Below are 27,482 nucleotides of genomic sequence, written 5' to 3'. Positions count from 1 at the left end.
AATCAAGAGTGTTTGAAAACGCGAAGAAGGTGTACAAACACGGGATGGTGTTTCAACAAGATGGTGCAAGACCCCACACAGCGAAAAACACAATTGAATGGTTTGAAGGCTTGGACCCGAAGCTCATGGTTCGACTACTGAAAGAATGGCCTGCAAATAGCCCCGACCTCAGCCCAATTGAACACTTATGGCAATACTTGGACACCTTAGTAAGAAAAGAAAAGGAAATCTTCGAGAACATTGAAGAACTCAAAGAGGCTCTTGAAAGGGCTTGGGATTCAATACCTCTTGAGACAATTGATAACTACATAATGTCGATTCCAAAGAGGTTTGAATTGTGCAAGGAAAACAACGGCGAATTTATCGGACACTTGCTTTAATCCGTTATCAATTTTTTTTATTTTTTTCTTTTTGAACTCGTTTTATCATTTCTTTGTTCGTCTTCAGAGGATGTTTGTTTGTTTTTTTTATATGTATTCAAATTGTTTTCATTATTTTGACTCGAAAAGAAATAACTGTCTTAGAAAAATTGCAAAAGACTTCCCAACGTTTCGACAAATGCCCGAAAAATTACGAAAATAATATAATTTGTTTGTTTTTTTAGGTCAAAAAAGTCGGTACCGTTTTTTGTTTTTTTTAAAAGATAAATAATAAAACAAAGTCTTTAATAACAATAAAACGGGAAAACAGCTAATAATAGTTTCTCAATTTTTAGCGGTAGTACTTACTTTTGAAATACAGTTTACATCAATTATATCACATATAATCATTTCATCATCATTCACTAAACCAGCTTGTTTCTGTTTATATAAATTAGATGCTTATTTGTTTTGTTTTAATTCAAACTGTGTATTTCGGTCGAAACGCGCTTTATTACAAACACTATGTATCTTCGATAATGATAACATTATAAAAAAGGGTGATTATACCATTTTTGTTATAATTATACATAAAATACAATATATTTTTAATTGCACAACATTGTTATATCAATGTGATCACTTATCACTTCGATGACATCACGTTGTAGTAAAGATATGATTGTTGATGTGTTATTGTGTCAAAATTATGTCTGATGATTGTTACTATTATATATAACAATTATAATTATAAAACTATTATAAATAACATGATAAATTATTAATAATTAACTGTTATTCAAAAGTCTGTACTGTCATATTTTTAGAACTTCCTAAAGTCCCGTTTTTTATTTTTTATTTTTTATTTTTCCCAAAAAAATAATAAACAAAAAATCGAAAGTACCGACTTTATTTTGAAAAAAATACCACTACCGTTTAATTATTTTCGTACAAATTCGGGAAAATGTTGGAATATTAGCCGGCCTTTAAAAAAACGATCCCATTATTTGATTTGACCACAACTCAATACTTCACAACATATACACAGCATTGTTGGCATAAAAGCACAACAATTAACGTTTAAGTGAATTGGAATGATGTTGTTCGTGTCGAGTTTTAATCGAATATTACTCTCATTAAAAATTATTTTTCAATTAAAAAAAATGTGGTTATGTATTCTGAATAAAAAATAATGAAATAAAGAGTTCCAAAAAACACCAAAAATAACAAATTACAGCAAATGTTTGATAATTTTGACAGACATAAATCAATTGGCAACACAAGAAAAACAATAATGCATAAAAAATATTGTTTTGTTATTGGATATTTTAAATAAGATGTTCTCAATTAAATGCTTAAAAATGTCGACTTCATAAAACCCAACAAAGATAAGTTATCAAATTATTTTGATATTTTTATTGTTATTGTGAAAACACTATTAAGCATACTAATTATTGAACTAAGCTTCTGTTTTGTAAATATTTTATTAATTAATGAAATGTTTAATAATGAAATAGATTGACATTAAGTTTATTTGCTTTTGTAATAAATGCATATTTAGAAACAGTTACGTGTTTTTCAGAAACTAAAATCCAGTTATTTCAAAATTTTTTGTGGATTTTTTTAATGTTTATAATTATTTCAAGTAAAAAAATATTTATTGAAAACTGTTTTTCTTTTTATTATTTGGTAAAAAAATAAGAAATATTTATTACAAAAAACTGATTCCCCAAAATAATAAACAAAATAAATGCAAAAAACGTAACACCACACAGGGTCGGCCAATACCCAATTTTTAAATAACTCCGTGACAATCTCTAATACGTGTCAGTTTATTTTTAGTTTTAGCATATTGTCAACAAAAAATTCAAAAAGTTTTTTGTGTAAAATGTTTAAAAAAATGTTAAAACTATAGTTAACGATTTAAACAATTTTTATTGTGATCAAATTATCATTATATTGTGTAAAATTTTAGTTTTTAAGAACAATGTTTGATAAGTTAAAAACACGTGAAATATTCCGTTACAAAGTTATTTGAATTAAATAACATTATTCACTCATTATAATACTTGAAGAGACAGTAGATACTTTTAAACAACAAAAATTATTATAGATAACTTTAGTGATTTTAACATTTGATATAATATTTTTTAAATTGATATACAATATTTTTCAAAAGATACATGAAGATGAATTATTAACATGGGTTTTGATTTGTTCATTTACTTCCATTTAAAAATAAAGTGTCAATGAATCAATCAAATTGCAGTATTTAGTATATTTATTATTATTTGCAATAATACAAAACAAACAATGAATTTTTTGATTAAAATAAACCTTTTACTTTCAAAAAATTAGTAAAATATATCTTTAGATAATCTTTTAAATGAAAACGATAATTCAAAATATGATAATAATCAGTCAAATAATAATTATTCATTGAACCGAAAACAAAAAAATATACAAACGCAGCTTTGAATTTGTTTTATTTACATCAAATTATATAATTGAAAGGGTTTGGTGTACAATTAAATCGACACAAAAAATATTGATATTATTGTATTTAAAAGAAATTTAACCTTACGATGGTGTTTGTGTAATTTAAATATCATTTATTTTCAATAATTGTTTTTTGGTAATTTATATTTATATTTTTAATTTTTAATATAATATTAACCAAAAAAACTCAAAACTGTAAATAATAGACTATTTTTGATTTATGACCAATTTATTTGAACAATCAAATCAAACAATAAAATGTAATGTAAAGGATACATCGGTTGACATAAAACATAGCAACCACTTTTCTTGATTTACATTAATGACGACAAAGTTTACATGTTCCTAACTATTCAACTTTTGTTCTTTGCTCGATTGGTATAAGTTCCGACATGGTGTTTACTAACGACGGAGTATGTATTTAAAAAAATCATATCTTTCGTTTCAATAGTGAAATATTCGTTGAAATTAGTGAATATATCAACATTGAAGTCTATAACAGGAGGATGAAATAAAAATATTTCATCCTCTTGTAGGAAGGAGTCTACATTACACCAAATTCTATATTTTTTTCCAAGAGTATACATGTATATAGACACCCTGTTCTTTCTGTGTTGAATATATCTTTGATATTTTTTTCATTAAATTTATTTTTATATTGTGTTGCTTATATACACTGTGATATTACATGTCCTACATACATTAAATGATATTTGGTTAACAAATGATAAGACTTTAGTTATTAATATAATTTGCAATTGTATTATTGTTTTTTGTTTTGTTTGTTTTACATGATTTTTTGAAAATAATATTTGAATAACAAGGGCGCCACTCGAGTTTGTCAAAAAAATATTATATATTTTGTTATTATGGCACCATCGTAAGGTTAAAAACACCATTGTGTTTAATATAAATTATCGTTTTATTTTTCTTCATTTTATCATATGGTATAAATAATTGTGTTTTGTCATTTTCTTTTTGTTTTTCAAAAATGATAATAATATTTACCATTTTAATGGTTTTTAAGTTTATTTCCAATAACATGATCGTTTGGCCGACCCTGCACCACTATACAGACTTTTAAAAACAGTTTATATATTAAGTTTAAAATTATATTTTACAAATTCAAAATATTTACAAATTTATATTTTAATCTGTTTTTACAATGGATGTGGATAGGATTAAAATAAATCCAATTATATAAATTAATATATTAGATTATTAATTAGTAATTGTTGAATCGTGTTATTTTTTTCTCTTCGATTACAATTGTGGTGTCATTTTATTTTTTATGTTTTTATGTGTGTAGAAAAACATAATAAAGTCAGTCTGGAAACCTTATTTATATCAAAAACCTTATTTATTTTCCTATGAAAAAAAAGCATTTTTGGGATGTTTAATTAATATTAGTATTATTTAAACTATTTTCCAATAACACAACCAAAACATAAATGGTTTTGAAGTCATTTAGCCAATCATTTCATTTTTTCTGTTTGTCAATAAATGGTGATAATAATGGTGTTATTATCCCAAATTAACGGGAAAATACACAAAACAAACTGAGTTTTTTGGATCATTTTTTGAAGATTTTCGCTTTTAGGCGTGAGTACTTTTTCAACTTTGGTGTACTCTTTCGGAGAGCGAAATGACGTCCACGCAGCCAGAACTATTTCGAAGGAACGGCTTTTAATCGACCACTAAACTGCAATTCGATGTTCGAGTCTGCCAATCGTGGTGTTCTTTTCAATTATGATTTGTATCGTTGTTTTTTATTTTTATTTGATGAAATAGAAGTTGGTTGTTGTCAAATTCTCGTATTGTATGTATCATTTTACACACAAAAAATCCGCCCAACCATTTTTACAACAACGGCACCATTTTTGTTGTTATACGCGATGTTTGAGCGTAAAAAATCGAATTGGTCAATTTGTTTAAGTTCGTTTTGATTGAAAAAACAAAGATTTCAAACGAAAAAAAATAAAATTGAAAAACAAAACCAAATAACAAAAAATAACCTATTTTTGTCGATAAATAAGGTTTTTGGAATAAATAAGGTTTCCAGACTGACTTTAATTTAAAACAATAATAAATAAATTAAATAACACTATTTTCATGTAATTATCAACAATAAGTTTTTGAAAAAATGGTTTTCAGATCTATTAGCACAATAGAAATGATCACACCCGTTTAAAATCGAACAACATTGTGTGTTCCCCAAACGTTGTCTTATTGACAAATAAATAATTGATTTTTGTTTTAAAAAACGGGAATTAGGGAAAAACGAAAAAAACAGAATAATATTGAAACAATGATTTTGGGGGTTTTCAAAAAAATCCCAATATATTCCATTTATAATGGTCTAAAAATCGGCAGACAACGTTTAGCAAAAAAAATTATCATCCATTTTTATTGGAATTTGATTAAAACGTAATAATATTAGAGTCAGTCAAACAACGTTGTCCTTTCTCCAAACCTAATCCTTTTAGTTTTATATTTTTAGAATCAAAAACGATTTTATCAAAAATTTAAATCAAAGACAAATTCAACATTTTTTACCATCAGTTTTCAACTATAATAAAAAATATAGTTTCTTTTAGTAAATATTATTTTTAATTTTGTTAAAACAAAATTTTCTTTTGTTCTATTATTCCCCCTTTTCTTGCAAAAATCAACTTAACTTAAAATGAAACTGTGATAATAAGAAATAATATATAAACACATTTGAAAACTTGAAATAACAACTGAATACATCACCCATACCAACACTTGGATATTGGGACATATGGACATTGTTTGGTTCGACTCCCATTAACTTTGAAAATGTCTTTCGACCAATTTATAATTTAGATGTTAAAGCCGAAACATTCCAGTATATACAGGATTTGTATAATAAACTGAATATACAATTGTATGCACATGTCAATAGAAGTTTATCTAATTACAACAATCTACCCAATTACACCACCACAGATATGGCAGAAACTTTGGAGTACTTCAAGTGTCAATGTAAAGTAATCGAAGAATTGCTTGAAGCATCACATAAAGCGTATTGCAGTATGCTCGACATCAAAGAAATTAACACCCACATTGTTAATTGTTTAACAATCCTAAAGAGTTATGAACAGAAACATCATGGATTTAACCAACTGTATTATATATTAAAACAGTTGAGATGTCCACTCCCGGGGGAACGTGTTGTTTCGAATCCAATACAAAATGTTGTTCCTCAAACACAACAAAGTCCTGAAATACACGTCAACAATGATGATGCTATTGATATTATTAACTATGTAGAAAGAGTTGATGAAGTTGACGAAGACAAAAATGACCACACAGAGGGACACGAAGAATCTTCATTATCAATGGAGGAAATTGACCCGTCCTTTAACAGAGACATTCAGATTGAACCTTGTCTATCAGATGCCGAATTTGATTGTGATAAACTAATGGATTATCTTGAAAAGATCAACAGAGTAGACCTTTATGATTATGTGCTCGACACATTAACCAGATTTTTCAAACTTGGAAGAAACAAAGCTGCTCCGAATAGACGAATTCAGTTGTTTAGATGTAAAGAATACATGACAAAGAAATTAGGAATTAAAAGTGACGAATTTTATTCAAGTTTGACAACAAATTTGTCAAAAGAGGTGTGGAAGAGACAAATTAAATTGGTAAAAGAGCAGCGAGGCAAGTCAGGTAGAGGGTCATTGTTTAGTGAGTTCGAATCGACATTGATTGTCGAGTTTGTTAAACAAAGAGAAAAGAGTAACGATCCTGCGACTTATAACGACATGATGTCGTTTATAATCAACGACCTCGATCGCGAAGACATTAACGCAAAAAGTCTCTATTGTTTCGTCGCAAAAGAAAAAAGAATACAAACTGCAAAAGGTCAAATAATGGAAGAAGAAAGAGTTACAGTGAACATGGAACAAATTAATTGTTATTTTGAAATACTTGATAATGAAATTAGTGGAATTCCGACCGCCTTTATATTTAATTGTGATGAGTCGGGGTTCCAAAAATGGGTGGATCAAATGGATCACACTGTGATAATATCTGCCAGAGACGGTACATCCAATGTGAACGTGCCAATTTCCAGGGAGGAAAAAAGACAAACAATGTTGGGTACTATTTGTATGGACAGTTCATCACTTCCGCTATTCTTCATTGTTCCTACTTTGTCTGTGGAAAAAGAATTATTAGTGAACGGAATAACAAAAGACAGAGTTTGTCTGAAGTATGCAAGAAAGTCATTCATGACAAAAGTTTTGTTCAACGAGTGGCTTCAATGTGTATTTATACCATCAATTGAATATAAAAGAAAAAAAATTAAATTATCATGGTAAAGTAGCACTCATAATGGATCGTTATGGATCACACGTGAGTGTATCTGCAATTAAAATTTTAACTGATAACAACGTTCGCGTTTTACTCATGCCAACGCACTCTTCACACCTACTACAGATGTTAGATGTTGGCATCTTTGGTAGCCAAAAACGCATGTGCTCAACAGATTCCACCTTTTCTGGAGAAGATTATTTGGAATTGTCATACAATGCAATTCAGATTTTAACAATCGTGAATGCATGGGGAAAAGTCACAACTTCGAAGAATATTATTTCTTCTTTTATTGCATGTGGACTTGTACCAAGATTGACAAAAGCGTTGAGCGTTGTATGTGAAGTGATAAAGGAAAGTTGCCGGAAGATCGAGGATTATGTTAGTGAAGAAGCAATCAAGTTGTGTATGACATCTTTAGGACCCATATTAAAGGATGAATCACTTAGAAAAAAAGCATTAAAAAGATCAGACGAGAGTCGAGACTTATTGAAAATTCAAAACTGCCAATGAAGCATCATATAGAGATATATTGTCATCGTCGGGTCAAGTTATCACAGTTATAAATTGTTTTTTATATTTTTTTATGAAAACAATTGTAAATTATTAAAAAATACAATGATATTTTTTATATATTATGCTCGTTAATTAAAATTATATTAACTATAATTTAACAATCGTTAATAATTTATAACAAGGGTAAAAATTTAAATGGGTTTAGCGAACACAAAAACATAAGACTTTATGTGTTTGTAATTTGATGTATAATAACAAGGAGCCAAGAAGCAACTAACATATAGAATTGGTGTCATAACCACACTCAAATGTTGTCAACAGTCTTCAATACAATGGTATGCTATACACACCTGAAACACGTAAATTTGGTCTTACTATCCAATTTACAATTCTATCTATGTTCTTTGTAACACATTCTCGCCTTTAAAGTTCTTTCTAATCAAACGCAGCCTTTTGCGATGGTTATCTGAAAACGTTTCTGTTCAGAAAAATAACAATGATCTTGAAATTTATTGTTTTTTTGTTTTAATTTGTTATTGAGTTTGAAAAATAAACAAAAAATTAAAATAAAAAACAAAAAAATTATTTTGTTGCATGGCGGGTTTAAATTTATTTTGAATTCATTTCGAATAAAATAGAAAATGCATCGAAAAAATCGAAGGGGACAACGTTTGGAGAAAGGACAACGTTGTTTGAATGACTCTAACACTTTTTTAATAAATATAAGTTACTAATTATGAAAATACAATTTATTAAAAAAAATAGATAAATCCAATCTTAAAATAAAACACGTGTAATTCACTGTGAAAAGTGAAGTTTGAACTTTTCGAAGTATTTATAAATAATTAAAAACAATTTACGAATGTTATTTATAATTTATGATATTATGTGTTTAAACTGTAATTAAAATGATAATTTTTATTACATCAAAAAACATAAAAATTTCAAGTGTTTACATATTTTGAAATTACTAACAATAATATATTTGATTTACTTCAAAAAAAATAAATAATATATTAAACAGTGATAACATTGTAAAATATTTTTTTGATGTCTCTTATTATTTTTAAAACATCGTAATTATTTTTTGGTTTAAATCTCTATTATCAAATAACGACTTTGTAATAATAAATATTTGAATTAATTATTATTTTCGAATTAAAAAAATATTTAAACCGACTCAGACTAAACCATGTGTTTGCACGTTTTATTTATATGAAGCGGATCTTAAAATTTATAATAATATAATGATTATTATCATGTTATATGTAATATATCTTGTTAATTCTTATGAATTCAATTGTTATCCAGTTGGGTATAATCAAAGTGAAGGTTTTAAATCAGAAAATGGATTATATTGTAATCAAAATACTTGGTTTAATACTTCTGTTTTTTTTAGTTATGATTTTACATTCACATCCACATCCGCACTTCAATGGAAATCACTTGTATTTTCATCTTTAAATGAAATAACCATTTATTCCAACAGTTGGATAAACGCACTGCAATTATTTTATATAACTGAAAACACAAGTGTTGTTTTCAATGGATATTTTCACTCAGACATTGATCTAATTGTAGAAGAAAATGCAACAATTCAAGTTTTCGGTCAGTTTTCAATAGGTGATCATTTAACGATTGAAAATCCACAACTTGACAAGCCGCCTATTGTATTATGGCAATCCGATAGACTTCATTTGTACAAAGATTATAAAAATTTTGATATAAGAAATCCAATCAACAATTTAAATTGTTTTGACGTGTTGTCAATGAGCAATACAAGTTGTTTGAATTTTGACAATTACAGCACTCACTTGACCACAGAAGACTTTCCTCACACTTTTATAGAAGGTGTAGCACGTCTCTTATCAAATGGGAAACTTATGAGATTCTGTCCAATAAAAACTATTTTTGATAACACAGTGACATGTACTTTAAATCAATATAATTACCAAACAGAATACAATGGAAATAAAAATTATGTGTTTTACTATCCACACTGCCCATGTGACGACTCAAAAACAAATTGCTATTTATATCTCAATCAAAACATTTCAAATTTTAATTTTCAACTTGTTGAAATGCCAGACACAATTCTCGTGATAGAAAAAAGTGTTGATATAACTAATGCAGATATAATCAAAGAAATTCAAATCAATGATGATATCTGTGTAAATATAACATCGCTGTATAAAGACGAGATAATCCAATTTTCATTTGGGACATTGACTGTAATAGAAGGTATTACACAAAATTCATATTCTCTGAATTTCAATTCGACAACACACACTTTGAGTATATCTCAAAACTTAAATTTTAACGTTGAAATATCAAGTGATATTACAGAAATAAAATTGGATGTGGAAGGAATCATTGATAATATTGTGTTGAATGTAAAATGTTTTGTAACATTTGGAAAAAAGGTTGAAAAGGTCCACCAACTTACACACAATGATATACTGAAAACAAATGATGTCGTTGTGTTGTATTTTGAAAATGAAACAATCGAAAACTCAATGAATTCAAATTGCATTTTGATGGAAAGTTTTATGTCAAAAACTGTTTGTATTAAATGCAATTCAAACACAAGACTTGTTGATGGCATGTGTGTTGGTTTAGCTCTAAACTGTAAAACATTCAACTCAGAAAATTATTGTGTCGAATGTGAAAATGGATATCTGATGAGTGCTGACAACAAATGCATACAAAGTTATAATTATTGTAACATTGGTAATGAAGATGTGTGTATCAGATGTGAAAATGGTTATTTTATTGATAATGGGCGATGCACAACAAACGAAAACTGCAAAGCAACAAATGGTGCCAATTGTATAAAATGCCACAACGGAGAACTCGACACTAATTGTGACACATGCGGTGATGTCAACTGTATAACATGTGAAAACAACAGGTGTATTATATGTAATGATGGCTATTATATTCAAAACGATGGAAATTGTTTCCAAACAAAAACAGAATCAAATTATGTTTACAACAACATCATTTACTGTAAAAATGGGTATTACATTGATAACTCTGAGTGCAAAAATTGCTCGAGTAGAAATACAAATTGGATGAAATGTGATGTTGAGAAGCCAATGAAATGTTCAACAACTTATAAAATCACAGAGAGTGGAAGTTGTGAATCGACAACTTGCAAAAACAATGAAGAGATGGAACAGAATGGGAGGTGTTCTGCAACACAAGATAATTGTGCGTTTACACTCAATAATAAATGTGTTGAATGTTTTAACAATTACATGATAGATGACAATGGAAATTGCATGCAAAACAATGGAGATAACACACAATATAAATGTAAAGAAACAACACAACATGGGTGTGTGAGGTGTGACGACAAATACTATTTATTATTTGGTAACTGTGTGAGTTGTGATGGTAACTGTGACACCTGCATCTCAAATTCAACATTTTGTCTCTCGTGCAAAGATGGGATGTTTTTGAGTGACCACAAGTGTATTACAAACAACGACTTGGATGGTATTTGCACACAGTTTATACCATCAGGTGGGTGTGTTAAATGTGTTGATGGGTATTACAGAAGTGAGTTGTCTTGTGAAAGATGCGATGTCAAATGTGGGACTTGCAACAACAGAGAAAGTTGTTTGACTTGCAACTTAACAAATTATAGAACATCAAATAACAAATGCAGACCACAAAGCGATATTGTTGGCTGTCAACTAAAAACAACACAAAATGGATGTGCCAAGTGTTCTGATGGGTATTTCACAGTCAACACAAACGAGTGTGAGAAGTGTGGTGCAACTTGTTCAACATGTTCACAAACAACAGACATGTGTACTTCATGCGATACAAATGAAGTTTTAGTTGACTCACAATGTGTTGATATTTCATTGATAACAAATTGCAAAGAAGTTGGTCATTCAAAATGCACCAAATGCTCGTTTTGGCACACTCCAAGTGCAAATGGCACCTTTTGCAATATAAAAGCTGTGTGGTGGATGATAGTTGTGATAGTCGTTGTGTGTATATTATTAATCATTTTAATCACAACTATTCTATTTATCATAATTAAAATTGTTATCAAAAATATTGAAATGAAGAAAAAAGAGAAGACAACAACTCTGTTCAACATGAAAATGTCAAATATTACATTTACTTCATTACAAGGCGGCGTTTGTATCAACAAAACTGAGTTGATATTTAACACCAAGTGTGATGAAATACCAGTTGGCAAAGAAAGTTGCGAACTTCTGTGTGTTGGTAATACGACGTCCAAAACATTGAAAATTCAAATATCGTCAAAATCAGACGAAGAGAGTTATCAACTCAGAATTGAGCCAGACATTGTGATTTTGAAGAAGGGGGTTGCATGTGAATTTTCGATATATTTAACACCAAATTACTCATCAAACATCACAAGTCAAATTACTTTGATTTCCAAGAACTTGTCAAGTGGAGTTGACACGTACAACACGGTTAATGTGACAGCAAAAACAATGATGTCAACTAAACTTGATTACCACGAGATTGTGGAAGATAAGAAACTTGGGGAAGGCTCTTTTGGAGTTGTTTACAAAGGGAGTTACAGAGGAAATGTTGTCGCTATTAAAAAGATGAAACAATTTAACTTTGATGACGAATCTATCGAAGAGTTTGAAAAAGAAGTAGACATGTTGGACAAATTCAGAAGTGAGTATATCGTCCATTTCTATGGTGCTGTGTTCATACCAAACAAAGTTTGTATGGTCACTGAATTTGCTCAATTTGGGAGTTGCCAGGATTTGATGAAACACAAAAGTTCAAGTGAAATTGACATGAAAATTCGAATCAAAATTACAAAAGGTGCAGCAAATGGGATTTTATATTTACATGAAAATGGGATATTACACAGAGACATCAAACCAGACAACATTCTTGTGTTTTCACTCAATTCAAGAGATAAAGTAAATGCAAAACTAACTGACTTTGGAAGTGCAAGAAATATTAATATGATGATGACTAACATGACTTTTACAAAGGGTATTGGGACTCCAATTTATATGGCACCTGAAGTATTAAAACAAGAAAAATACAAGAAAGAAGCGGATATTTACTCGTTTGCTGTGACAATGTATGAAGTGTTTGGGTGGTGTGAAATATATCCTAAAAACATATTTAAATACTCGTGGAAAATAGCTGAGTTCGTAACAGCTGGTAAACGTGTTGAAAACATCAACAACATCCCAAACAGTTTATTCGAAATTATTCAAAACTGTTGGAAACAAAATCTAAAAGAACGTACTGATATCCAAACAGTTGTTACGAATATCAACAATATGATGAGTATAAAATAACTGAATATAGACACATATTATTATCATTTATAAAAAAACAAACAAAATATAAAATTTTTCAAATTTATTATGTAAAGTTGATTCCTAATGTGTGCAAGTTAACCTTAGTAAGTCAACTGAATCAACTTTTTTGTGGGAGAGTGAAAACTGGATAAATTTTATATATATTTTATCTATTTTTAGAATAATTAAAAACAAATTCATAAACACAAAATCAATAAGTTTTCGCGTTACTTAATGGTCTTTACAGAACCATGTTTTCTATTTTCCATGTGTTCAAAATTGGTCAATACTTGCTGTTACAAGACATACACATAAATTATAATAAGAGCGCTTCGATTTTTATCGGGTTTTCATTTTTTAAATTAATTTGTGACACGCCGTTTTTAATTAAAAATCTTCTTTGTTCAAATACAAAATTAAAAAAAGTGAGTTATTTTAAGATAAAAAACAAGGATAAAAAATATCCAGTTTTCACTTCGTATGGTTAAGGAATGATTCATATATTTTTTTAATAAAAAAATAAGATTATTTCATGCTTAGACAAATTGTGAAGCAATGCCAATGTATCTTTAAATGACGATCCTCAGGCTAATATGTTTAAGTCAAGTATGACATTTAAACCAGTTTTGGATTGGTTTTCGACTCGAGATAGAGATTTAAAGCGTCTTCATTATTGTCCATTTTGTGACGAATTTTATGGTGATAAAAACAAAAAATACCTTAATTTTCACGTTGATAAAGTTAGAGTCAATTATCACAGAGAATTAAACAAAAATCAGCTTGTTCTATTTTTAATGCACATATAAAACACTTGAATTTTTTGGCTGTGAATTCGATTATGACAATAGAAAACACATACGCTTCCACACTTGTGGGGCTACTTATACACTACAAAAAGCTTTGAACAAATGCGGTATTTTAGCAAACAATATTTAAATTTAGTTCTATTTACATGAACAAAAGTGTCCAAACAATCAGCTTCATTGTTTAGACGGGTGTTTTCTAAATTATTCTGAGTATTCAAAGGAGTGTTCTTTATTGAAGTCAGAATTATTTATTGATCTTATCAATTTGGTTTAGTTAATTAGTTTGGTTATAATTGATTTTTTTGTCAATTAATATTATATTATATTATTGATAAAATATTATTAACATTAAATAAAGAATTTTTATGTTAGTTATGTTTAATCAACATCTGTTTTTTTCATAATTAAAAAAGTGGATGTAAATTCAAATCCTAATAATTTTTATTATTTTTTCCAGTTCCTCCTTCCTATTGTTAATTTTTTTTCTAATTCATTTTATTTATTTTTATCTTTGTTGTTAATTTATTCTGGATATTTTCACAATTGAGTTTGTTCTAAAACGTTGTTCTTTTTATTAATTTAACCGGCCGACACAGACACCTCTGTGCCGGCAACAAGGACATGGTTCGTTTTTACGAACCATTTCATTACCCCCTTTCTAAAAATAAACAAAACAATCACTTAAATAGAACACATGACGATCCAAAATTTCGATATTTTTTTTCTTTTAAAAGAAAAAAACACTTCTTTCGTTCGAAGACCCAATTGACTGATAATATTTATTTCAGATCAATAAAACACAGAAAAAGAAAAATAATGGGTGCCAGTATTAATTTAATGGTTTATAATATGGTTAATAAAACAATTCGAATAGTAAAAGTTAAATAATAAAAACAAATTATAAATAATTATAATAATATGATAAAAAAAGAAAAAGTAGCCACAAAATAACCATATTATATTATAAATATAAAACCATATAAGTCTAAGTGCTTTAAACGGATGCGTGTACTTGGAAAGCCGTCGGTGTTCATTAAATGCGTTATCTGAGCAAAAGGCGTTGTTATGAATTGATTTCTGGTTGTCTCGAAAATAATAATCAATTCTCGCGAATATTACCAAAACAAATAATTATTTTCTTACAAATAATTGAACATAAAGCAAAAAGTAAGTCGACTAATTGTATAGTAACTTTATTATTATTTTTGAGAATGATTTTTTGTTGATTTTAAATAGATTACTTAAATAGTTAAATTTACTATTAAAATAATGTATTTAATCATTGATAAACTATATTGTAAAACTATAATTTTGTACCCTATTTAATTTTCAAATGCATCAAACGAAATTAGTGTTTGACAAAAAAAATAAAAATCACAATAAAAACACCAAAAAGTCGGGAAAAGATGAACAAAAAAAAGAAATAACACAATAAGAAAAATAATACAACATAAAAAGAGTTCATTTTAATGGTAAAAAATTTGTATTAAAATAAGAAAATTGTGTCATGATTGGTAAAACTATGTGGCAAATTGCCGAGATTTCGAAATTTGGTTTGTTTTTACGAACTATATCCTTGTCGGCCGGTTAAACACAAATAATTGTTAAAACCCCAGGAATTAGGTAAAAATTGAAAAAATAAGAAAATTTTGGGAAAAAAACTGAAACGACGATATTTTTATTATTCGAACATGATCCCGATATTTTCCAATTTTCATTGACCAAAAATCCCATGACAATGTTGGCGACGAGACAACGTTTTACGACTAGCTCGAGTCTTTTTCCATTTTTTGATCTATTACTTTTTGTGATGTTAAAATACATATTTTTAAATATATTTTTTCAAATTTATTAATTTAAAATAATAATATTTAATCACAATTTAAAAGAAACTTGATTATTAGTCTTACTCGTAATGAATAATTGTGTTTGATGAATACCAATGATCATTAAAATTTTGAACACTTCTTGGTATAGTTAAACTGCTAAGACGAGGGCATTCAACAAAACAATCACTCTTAATTGATGTAACACTTGATGGTATTATCACACTACTTAGATTGTCACATTTTTCAAAACAATTATAAGGAAGTAATGACAAACTAGATGGTATAGTCACATCACTTAAACTTCTACAACAACAGAAACAAAAATCATCAAGTGATATCACACTCGATGGGATAGTCACACCACTTAGTTTTTCACATTCATCAAAACATCCCTTTTCAAGCGACGACACACTAGATGGTATTGTCACACTGGTTAGACTGTAACATTCTCCAAAACATCTATATGCAATGAATGACACACTTGATGGAATATCCACACTTATCAAACTTGTGCACCCAAGGAAACATTCTCCACCAAGCGATGTCACACTCGTTGGTATTGTAATACTACTTAGACTGCTACACCAACAAAAACAGTGATAACCAAATAATGGTACACAAAATGGTATTACCACACTGCTTAGACTGGTACACTCACTGAAACACAAACTACCAAGTGATGTTATTATTGAAGGTATCATCACATTACTAAGACTGCTGCAATCACGAAAACAAAATCTTCCAATTGAGTTCACATTTGATGGGATTGTGAAACTTTCCAATGTTTCACATTTATCAAAACAGCCATCTCCAATTGCTGTTACTGTTAATGGGATGTTACTGCCATATTTATGTCTGTTGTATTTTGTGTAAGTCACACATTTAAATACAAAGTTGCGATCTTTGTTTTTGTAAAGAGTGAACCACACAATTATCTGATAAAACGTTTTTTCCAAAACAGTTACTATATCTTCGTTGATTTTTTCATATTGTTCACGTCTGAAATTGCTCTATATTCATCATCTTTTGATTCTATATTGACAACAAATCCGTTGCCAAAATTTTCATCGCGAGTGCTCCACAATTGAAGTGTCTCGATATTTGGGAAGTATTTCTCTGTTATATTATTTAATGGATTTGGGTTATAATGGTACTTCTCAATATTACCTTTAAACTTTTTGCACACAAATTCAAGATTGATAAAGTCCTTGATGGTCTTAAGTTATTTTGAGATTACCATGATGTGATAACCATCAAGCTTGGACATTTTGATTATAACGTTATAATTTCTGTTTAAATATATTTTAACACATTTTTGTGTCAATTTAAACTAAATATAGAACTAAAATTTACTCATTATATATATACAATTATAAAATTTTAATTAATATTATTTTAAAATATAAATTAATTGTAATAATACAGTGTGTACTAATATAAATAATGCTACACAAATTTTTATTTAATGAGATGGATGATACAAATAATATGGTCACTCTAAATTATGTTTTACAATGTTTTGTGTTTAAATTTTAATTTATAATAATAATTATTGTTAGTAAGCTTAAAACTAACATATTAAAAACCCCCATTTTTGTCCTAAAAAGCAAAACACAATTCATTAAAAAGTTTGGTAATAAAAAATTGTAATTGTAATTTCGAAAAATAATCAATTATCACAATAGGAATCAATAATTGCAGATAATACAGGATCGGTTATCTCAACATTGCGTGTAAATTAATTGTCGTTTTCTAGTGTTATTTCAGGAGTACAACAAAAAGCAACTTCAACATGTGAAGGTGATAATTGGTACAATTTTGTTCTGAAACAACAAAAAATGCATTTTGTATCAATTCTATGAATACCACACCATCAATTTTATCAAAAAGTGGATTTGTGGTTTTTGTATTAATATATACACGTTCTCTTTCGTGTCGAGTTTCCAAGTGTTTCGTTTCAATTTCCAAGTTTATTGCATCATAAACTCCTCCAATTGCTGCAGCACGATGTCTGTTAATTGTCTGATGTTTTTAAAGAAAAACGTATTTTTAGTAAAAGATTGTAAAATAAAAGAATAAAGAAAAAACGAATGTGGGTTTCCAAAATTCATTTGTGCCAGATATAAGCGTTCAAACAATTAGATAAACTATTTTAATAATAAAATATATAATTAATATAATAAGCAGGGCTGCAAACCTCAAATAAATATGCGTTTTTAAAAAAGAAAAAATGGTATTTTATTTTTTTGGATAAAATAAAAAAAATTATCAACCAAAGAAAAATAAAACAAATATGTTTTTTTTAAAACACATGTTTGTTGAATGGCATAATAATATATAATTTAATTTGTTTAAACCTTAAAATAATCACCACTGTATTCATTAACCTTAAGATTGCGGATTAATAACAAAACTAAAACAAAATACCAAAAAAACTCAGAATGGCACCCTTGCATTTTTATTACATTTCCTAATTTAGAAAAAATAAAAAAAACAATAATCATATCATTAAATTAATAATGTCAACGCACCATTTGAAATACAAACAAGTTCGAATTGCATATCAGAACAATACAAATCAATTTTTGATATCGTAAAGTCTCAATTTCCGAGAATTTGTAATAGTGAATCACACTTGAATTTTTATTTTTTTTATATTTATTAATCGTATAAAAATAAATGTTATTTTAATTACTCTACCGACATTGTAAGGTAAAACACAAATCGATGTATTAATTAAAATACAAAAAGAGTTTTTATACGTTTCTTGATTTAATAATTGGAATTATTATAACTAAAACAATAAATAAAGTGATTTATAATCTTAACACAAATTAATTTATTATGACAAGTCGTAGTTTCATTTTATAATAAATAAAAAAAAATAAATTGACAACACAAAATTGGACAATACCAAATAAATTTATTTATTTTTATGTTCTTTTAGTTGTGTTCTAAACATTTGTTAGTAAAAAACGATAAAAGTTTATATTCAAAATAAAATAAAAGTTGTTGACAACTTTGCATTGACTTGTAATACATAATTTTATTATCATAAATTTAAAAAGTAGTTTTGACACACAATAACAATTTATATTATTAATAATAATATTAATAATTGTTAATAATTTAATTTACAATTATAAATATGTATTATCCACATCAAAAACATGGTTAAATAATTGTTGAAAGGTTGTATTCGTTTTTATATTTTATTAAATAGTTATTATTTTAAACAAATTGTTAATATTGAATATTGAAAATATTTTTTTTTGATTTAAAAGTGTTTTATTCAGGTAATTTATTAAAATATGTTTTTTGCGTACATGTCAAATAACAATATACTTGTTTTTATGAAGTAGTACATCATTATGTTGAATCTTTAATTAAATACACTTCAAAGTGCCTTGTTATGTTTTTTTTTCATTATTACATAAATAAAAGTCGTGTATGTTGATGAAAACACGACATTTTAAACAATTAAAATATACATATTTATTTATAAATTTTTCAAAATAAAGATGGTTGTAATATATTGCAATTAAACAGAAATAAACATTATATCAAAAACACAATTATAAAGTTTTTTTCACAACTGGCCGACAAATTTTAATTAATTTATTCAACTATAGTTAGTTTCAATATGTTTAATAATATTTTCAAAACTATAATGTTTTGTTTTAAAATAATGATAAAAATGTACCTTTAATCAACACTATTTCAAAAGAAAAATAATTGTTTGAAATTAATGAATAATGGTTCCATCAAATGATTAATTTTTAAATAATTATGACTAATTGTTGAAAAATCAATTTTTTATGTTTAACAATTTTTTTGTTTCAAAACCATGTTTAAATTCTCAAAACAATAAACAGAAAAACAAAAATTATTTTTTAATCTTCAATGGCAAAAACTTTTTAAGAAACAATGTTGACCTTATTTCATTCAAAATATTATTTGTAAGTCGTTTAATATTTTCCCCGAATAATATAATTTTGTTGTTGTGTTCAGTTACTAATTTATAAGAATAATATAGTTTTCTGCTCCTTTTTGAATTTTTGAAATATTAATACAACTTTCAAATACATTAAACACTGTTTGGCCATTTGTTCATTCGTTTTATTTGTTCTTTATTAATTGTACCATTAATTAATTAATCTTGACAATACCAATTATTATTTAAAAATGGTGTTTCTTTCATATAAATTCTTTTCTGTTTGTTTTGTTTTGTTGTGATTTGTGTGTCATTATTAGTCTTTGTGTTATTTGATTTTATTTTTTTTATTTAAACAAAAACAAAAATAACATCATTTACATTTTGCCAGAGCATTTTTTTCGAAGTATTTAGAAGAAGGCTGTTAAAGTCTATTTATATTACAATGAAAAGCTGAATTATTACAGAATTTATTTGAAAGAAAACGGGAAACAGCTTACAATAGTAAAAAATATAACCAAATATACATAAATTTTTAATTAATTTTTATTATAATATATTAGTGTAGTAAATGCAGTGTTTGTTAGTCTTATATTGTTTGAATTAACAAACCAAATTATCATCTTTGCAGTCTGCCTCATCATCATCTTCCTTATCTTCAGAGTAATTTAAATTAAGTCTTTTTGTTATTGTTGTTTTTTGTGCTTTGTTTTGTCTTCATAAACACATAAGTTCAAGTCTAAGTTGTCACTGTCGTGGTTTTGATGTTGTTAAACATAATAAACAAACTGTTTGACCTTGCAACGAACGAGATAATTTGATATCGTCGTGTTTGGAGATCTCCTTATAAACCCTTATCATTGGTAAAAAAAGAACTTACATTTTTTAAGATCATGTTTGCGATAAACCAATACCAAGTATGTAAATTATGATTATTAGTAAATTTGGAGCATTATGTAATTATTTTGCTTGAATATTGTCAAATGAAAAATAATTTTGTTTTTAAATGTTTAATATGTTTTAATATATGATTTATCAAATAATTAATGACATTGCGAAAGATAAAAATGGAATTGTATTAAATAATAAATTAACTATTTATTATTATAATTTAACTATTTCTGGACCTAAAATTTACTAATAAAATTAATAAATTTACTATTAAATAATTATAAAAACCATAATTATCATTTTACTTATGCTCAAATTCGAATTGAATGAACATGAATTGATTCATTTGACACAACGTATTGAAGCTGTGGTTGTCGTTGTGTGTCTCTTTTGAACTATACAAGTGTTAAATGGTTTTCATTACTTTTCAAACCAACTATTTGATCAATTTTTGAAACAAGTTATGGTATATATTATATTTAATTTTTTAATGATTTTAGTTATTTTGTTCTTCTTTATGAAAGTATGTGCTGAAATCCCAAAATGTTACATGTATTTACTGTAATATAATGAACAAGATAGTCCATCAAATAGTAAGAAAGTTGTTGATAATCATTTTTTATAATCAGTAGTAAAAGGTATAAAAACACATTTAAGATAAACAACACATCAACTTTCACTTTGGCACCATGTCTTCTTAATAATTATTGGGTTGATAACAGTTATTGTCTCCATGATGTTTTCAACAATTATTATTGAAATGCACTTTTGAGCAAGCATTTTGGATGGCGGGAAAAACCGCTTCACTACCATTTCCTGATAAAATTACACACAATTTTAACCAAAGTTTCAATTTGCCTCAAATAATTGAGGTTTTTGTAAAAAAAAGCAAAAAAACACGATAAATTATAACTGACATGTGCAGCGCCCTTTTACCACTTCTGATAATTTTCACAAAATTATCCGTCTTTCATTGTTTTTATTGACCAATATTAATAAATTGCTTCGTTTATTTTATAAAAAGTTTCAAAAAAGCAAGTGCAACGAAATAACGAGTCATTTATCGCTTGCTTGACAGGCACTTGAAAACCCGCTGTGAATGGACGCACTCACGTTCAGTTGGTGAGTAAGTCCAAAGTGCGTTTTTTCAGTATGACAATGAAATGCATTTCTGAACGAATGAGGAATCCAACAAGAGGGGGTGTGAAATAAAGGTGCAGTCTGTCTTTGCTGAGAGACATTAAAAAGTGGTGTATTAAAAACATGTGCTAGGTTATATATTAACTATTTTGCTCGATAGGTAATCGTTTTGACTGTTGATTATCTGTTAAATGGAAAATGAAAAAATTGAAAAAAAATGAAAAGGTGCGAAAGGGGGTGTGAAACATGGTACACTTTCGGGTTAGTATTTTTGAGTTTTTTTATTTCTGTAAAAAAATCGAAAAAACATTTAATAAAAAGTTCATTATTATTCACTTTATTTGATAAATTTTAAGATGTTTTTTGTTATTTTGACCTAAAAAAAGTTTCCAAGTCAATTTTTCTTGCTCCTTTTTTTATCATTCGGCAAATCCAGCCTTTACTTTACATAAAAAATAATTCACAAATTTCGATAACAAACATCGGCATCTTGAAAAAGTCAGAGAGACTCTTGTAAACCTTGTTTTTTGAATCAAATCGAGGAAAAGGAAAAAATAAACTATACGAAAAACTATAATCATATTATCATTTTACTATAAAATTATCAAAAGCGGTTTTTCCACCCCTTCAATTTTATTTCGATTGTGCTGCAACACAAATACATAAGAAATCAGCACAGTTTCCCTAATGACTTTATTTGGAAAGTTTCTGAGTGTTTTGGAACAAGACACTTTTGATAAAAAAATACAAAAAATATAATAAACTAGAATTTATCATTTTAATTACTCTGTGTTTAATTTCCTTAATATTAATCAAATTCAACATTCTATTGATTTTTTCAATAAGCAAATTTTTGTGATTAAATTCAATCCAGCCTTTTGGACACATATCCAAATTGCAATGTAAGCACCCAACACAACCCCAACAACTGCCGCATTTGTGTCTGCTTTTTCCCTTTCAAAAATCACCCACGTCAACACACCTTCGAATATTTCCTTGTCACCTTTTCCATCATTTTTCATTATTTGTGCCACTCCAACTTTCACACTGCACATCCAACTGGCTTATAAATGTATCCAATCAATTTATTCAACTCAACTTGTTTTAAATACTGTGAATTTGTGAATTTATCAAAATTAGAATAATTGTATTTGTTGTTTTCTATGTACTTTCTACCTCTTTCTTGTGCAATTTGATCACTTTTTGGCAATCACACTCACAACATAAAAACTCCTAAAAAAATTGACGATTTTATAAAAAGAGGCCTGGCATCGTGGGTCGTAGTGAGTCACTTTTCCAAATGTGTTTGCCGTCTCTTCCGCCTTTTTGATATCCCAAAATAAGGAATCGCAGTAATTGAAGTCCTCATCACACTCCCATTAGACGCACGCCGTCCTCCTCTTTCCCAGACATCCATCAAATTTTTGATGGGTGTTTTCTTGAAGTTTTTAGACGACAAAACACTTCGCGTGTGAATGTCAACATCCAACGACTTTATATCGCCGACTTCTGAAAACCCGAAATCGTACCAATAGAGACAACGTGCGGCAAAATCTTCTGGTACACAAATTCCATTGTTTGCTATAAAGAGTCGAGTATTAAAAACGACTGATCGGTGTTGTCAGTCCAGTCCACACATTTCCAATTAATATTCATTTATTTGGAACGATGAGTATCATAAAAATAACACGAAATTGTGATTCTATTGTGTTAATAAATCAATTCGGCTTATTCTTTTGATAGAAATTCAGTTGAAAGACCAACAATGTGGCCGAAAGCTTGATTAAGAACTGTTGAAATTATTTTTGAACGAATGTTTTGAAACTCTTTTGTAGGAAAAAGAGCTATAAATTTCTTTTAACCACTTTTGTACACAAACGTATTCTTATACTTCTCCATATCCATCTCAAAGATTAGCACGTTGCTGTTCTTCTGATTGTGTCAAAGGTTTACGGTGTCCGCAACAGCTTCAAAACGAACTGTAAAATAATTTGTTGGAGCAACACTGGTATTTGTAACAGATTTTCTTGTTGTAAAGTCTTCATGCTTTTTTAAGAAATTTGTTTCAAACGCTGTCAAAATTTCAAAGTCCATATTAATTATGTCAAGTAGTTTGACCACATAGTACTTTCATTTACGTCGAGAATTACAACTTGGTTAGGAAATGGTTGTTTAGCATTAAATTGTACATTTGACATTCCACAATTAATTGGTAAAGGTAAGTTGACAAGTTTTTTTAAAAAAGAGCTTTTTACAAATTGTTATAATGGGGTGTGGTTCAAGTAATTGCATGATAGAAAGTACAAAGGTTGTGACTAATTTAGTTTGATTCCATTATAATGATTCTCTTTCACAAATCAGTAGTTAAATAACAACAAAATTATCGAGGAAAATAACTTTTAGATGATATAAAAACTTGCAATTAAAAATCTTATTGGGCTGAAGGAAATAATTGCGAGTTTTTGATTTATTAAAAAAATTGTATTGATTGATGGTTATTTTTATAAAGCGTGTGTCTGCTCGCATCACCAATTTTCAAAGAAGACATCCCAACAATAAAAACCAATGAAAGGTTCGAGTACTTTACAGTGAAAAGAATGCCGAAAGTGTTTATTGTTGTGTTGAAAACATAAGTAAATTGATTTAATAAAATCAGTCTATAAAAATTTATTGCTATTAAATTTATATTAATTATTATTAATTTATATATAATAATTTATTAATAATTAATTAATAGTTTATTAATAATTTATTAAAAGAATATATTTTTATTAATAATTTATTAATATTAATTTAAAAAATAAAAAAACAAAAAATGCACTAACTGGGACTCGAACCCAGGATCTTTAGTTTGGAAGAAAAAAACTGCTTATTAGGACACTTAGTGCTTCTTATTAAAATGTCAATTCTATTTATATTGATACTTCAAGTAATTAGATGACTATTATTAAAGTTATAAAATTTCTATAATCTAACACTGTTTTAATATTTTAACTGTTTTTTGTGTTATTGTTTTAATTATTATAATACTATCACTTTAAAAACCAGATTTTAATGACTATTTGCCAAATTCTACAAATATTATTTCTTTGCTTATGGTTGTTAAGTGAAAGTTTGTAAAATTATAATTGTTGTTAAAAAAACTATACAATATAATTTTTCAAGAGCGGAATATGTGATAATTTTGTTCTCTTAAGAGCGGGCATTTTTACCAAACCAAACCAAATTACCGTTCAATATAAAACTCTATTTTTAGTTATAGTCTAAAAATGTCCGCTCTTGAGAGAACCTGCCATTCAGATGTTCCGCTTTTGAAAGGTAATACTGAATTTTTATTTTTATTTTATATATAAATCAATAATTATTATTTTATTTAATGTGACACACCAAGGTGTGTGAGTTAAATTTTTTGTTATTATTTTTACTTAGAAAAATAGTTCAAGACTAAATTTCAGTTAAAATATCATTTTATTTTAAAATGTTATTTTTTCATGATTGTGTCTACATATTTACAACCTTTCAATGCTTCCATTTAAAACTTCAAAAACCAATTACATTAATAAAACGAAATGATAGTTTGTCCATGTGTTTAAAATGGAATAAACCTTTTTTTATTTCATCACATATAAATAAATTAAATTTATGTGTTAATAAAATTTAATTTGATATTTCAACACCTTAAGAATTACTTTAATGATATTATTTAAATGTTAAAATAATAATTATCAATTGAATAATAATAGTTTATAATATTTTATAACAAAACAGAGAATCGCAAAAGTGGCCGAGTGGTCCAAGGCGCTCTTTTCAGGTACGAGTCTTTTGGAAAACGTGGGTTCAAATATCAATTTTAGCATTTTATATACAGTTGATGCTTAATTTTTAATAAACACGTTTGAAAAGTGACCAAAACACTCGATAGCAAGGCTGTGAATCAGATTCAACTGGTGATCTGACACTGTAAATCTAAAAAAATGTCAAAAATTGTCTTTACAACTTCAACAATTCATTATATAAAATAATATAGTTCATTGATAACCACAAAATCAAATATATATATAAATATATTGTTTATTATCGATCTAAAATGTTTGCATCATTCTATCAAATTGTTAATCGAATATCGTTTTGACAATAAGGGTCACCAATAATAATTGTGTGTAACAATTTAACTAAATATTATTGTAATAACAAACAATGAATTTGTTAAATTATAGTTTAGTTATATTAAATATAATTTTAATATAATTAATCAAAGTAATGTTTTAAGCCAAAATCTGTTGTTATCAATGCAAATTGTTACTGCATTAAAAATTATGATAAAATTAAAAAATTAATATTTACATGCAATATAATGGTTTTGATATAAAACAAATATATTTAGTATATACTTTTTTAAAAACACACATTTGAATATATATTTTGTATTTTTTGATATATCACCAAAATGTTTTCAAACAAAATAATTATAACTGATTATTTTGGGGTATAATAAAAATTGTATTGTTATTTTTTGTCCAAAATCAATTTATACACTCGAAAATAAACCTTGTTTCAAACAACCTATTTTTCAACTCATTGTAATTCGAAAAGAAGTTTAAAACATTTTCTTGGTTTTTAAAAAACCCCTTTTCTTGTTATTGTGTTCAAATATATAACCAAATCAACTGTGTTTATTCACTTTTAGATGTTTTAAAATGATTTATCAAATGGTTATAAAGTTATTTTTGTTATTTGTTTTGTTATTGGTTATATGGTTTTTAATAGTTATATTAATTATAATATTTTTTTTGGTTTTTTTATCCTGTAAGTTGGGAACATTATCAACTAAAAACGTTTTTTAAGAATAAATAACGTTTTTAAAACGATGTTATTGTTTATTTAAAGACCACCAGATATTTGTCGTACACTTGGTTTTTAAACTATTTTTTTATAATATTTTTTGAACCCCGTTTTTTCCTGAATGTTCAAACAAATTATAAGTGTAAAAATTTATTCCTGATTTTTGTTTTATTTAATTATTAATAATTTATTTTGAACTTTTCCTGAAATTGCACAATTTTTTATTTGTTATTAATTTTTCCTATAATTTAATGACAATTTGCAACTGATTCTGAAATTAGTTGATTATTAATTAAATGTTAATTAATATATTTATACGAAATAAACTATCATTGAATCTTAACCCTTCGAGGACTGAAATTTTTTTTTCAGAAAAAAATTTCAAAAAATAATTTCGCTTTTCCAAAAAAAGAAAATAATGGCACTTTTCATAAACAATTTAGAACGATTTTTGACTTATTTGATAAAATAGTTCAACTCAAATTCAAACTTTTGAATTATTTATAAAACATTTCATCATTCATAAACTCAAATTGATTGGTTTTTGTTAAAGATTCCAGGGTCCTCCTTTCTAAATATAAGTGGCATGATTTATTTCTAATTATAAAGAGGTAAAAAAAATAATAAAAAGAGCAATTCAAAATAAAAATATACAAGAAAAAACAAAATATGCTTTTTTTACCAAACACATCTATTTCTCCCAAACACTTCTTAATATGTTATAATATATACAACTATATTATATATACAATTTGATAATGTTTATTTTTTAATTGAAAATATAATTAAAACCTAAATTGTTATTTTGAACTTTTTAATAACAACATGTTTACACCAAAGGTCCCAATTGAGATGAAAAAAAATATATGGGATGAAAGGCTAACTGAAGTACTCGACAAAAACAAAAGAATATTTTGTTGTAAGTTTGTGGGTATTTCCCAACAAATGATGCTTCGAACATACGTGACACACATGATGTCAAATGTGGAGTAGAAATAGTG

General features: G+C 27.0%; 2 protein-coding genes across 2 annotated transcripts; one reads left to right on the top strand and one right to left on the bottom strand.

The window, feature by feature from the left end:
* Positions 1–8,910: 8,910 nt before the first annotated feature.
* Positions 8,911–13,036, top strand: EIN_392420 (protein serine/threonine kinase, putative; the record flags this gene model as incomplete). Its single annotated transcript, XM_004256454.1, has 2 exons — positions 8,911–8,914; positions 8,940–13,036. 2 exons carry the CDS (start codon positions 8,911–8,913, stop codon positions 13,034–13,036), a joined length of 4,101 nt encoding a protein of 1,366 aa, XP_004256502.1.
* A 2,715-nt stretch (positions 13,037–15,751) lies between these two features.
* EIN_392410 (hypothetical protein) lies at positions 15,752–16,941 on the bottom strand (the record flags this gene model as incomplete). The annotated part of the gene is made up of 3 exons (XM_004256453.1): positions 15,752–16,529; positions 16,720–16,790; positions 16,912–16,941. 3 exons carry the CDS (start codon positions 16,939–16,941, stop codon positions 15,752–15,754), a joined length of 879 nt encoding a protein of 292 aa, XP_004256501.1.
* Positions 16,942–27,482: the final 10,541 nt, after the last annotated feature.

This window comes from Entamoeba invadens (assembly GCF_000330505.1).
Source record: "Entamoeba invadens IP1 unplaced genomic scaffold scaff_1105074724539, whole genome shotgun sequence".
Lineage (NCBI taxonomy): Eukaryota > Evosea > Mastigamoebida > Endamoebidae > Entamoeba > Entamoeba invadens.
The sequence above is the reverse complement of the archived record's forward strand: the minus strand, read 5'-3'. Positions and strand labels throughout refer to the sequence as shown.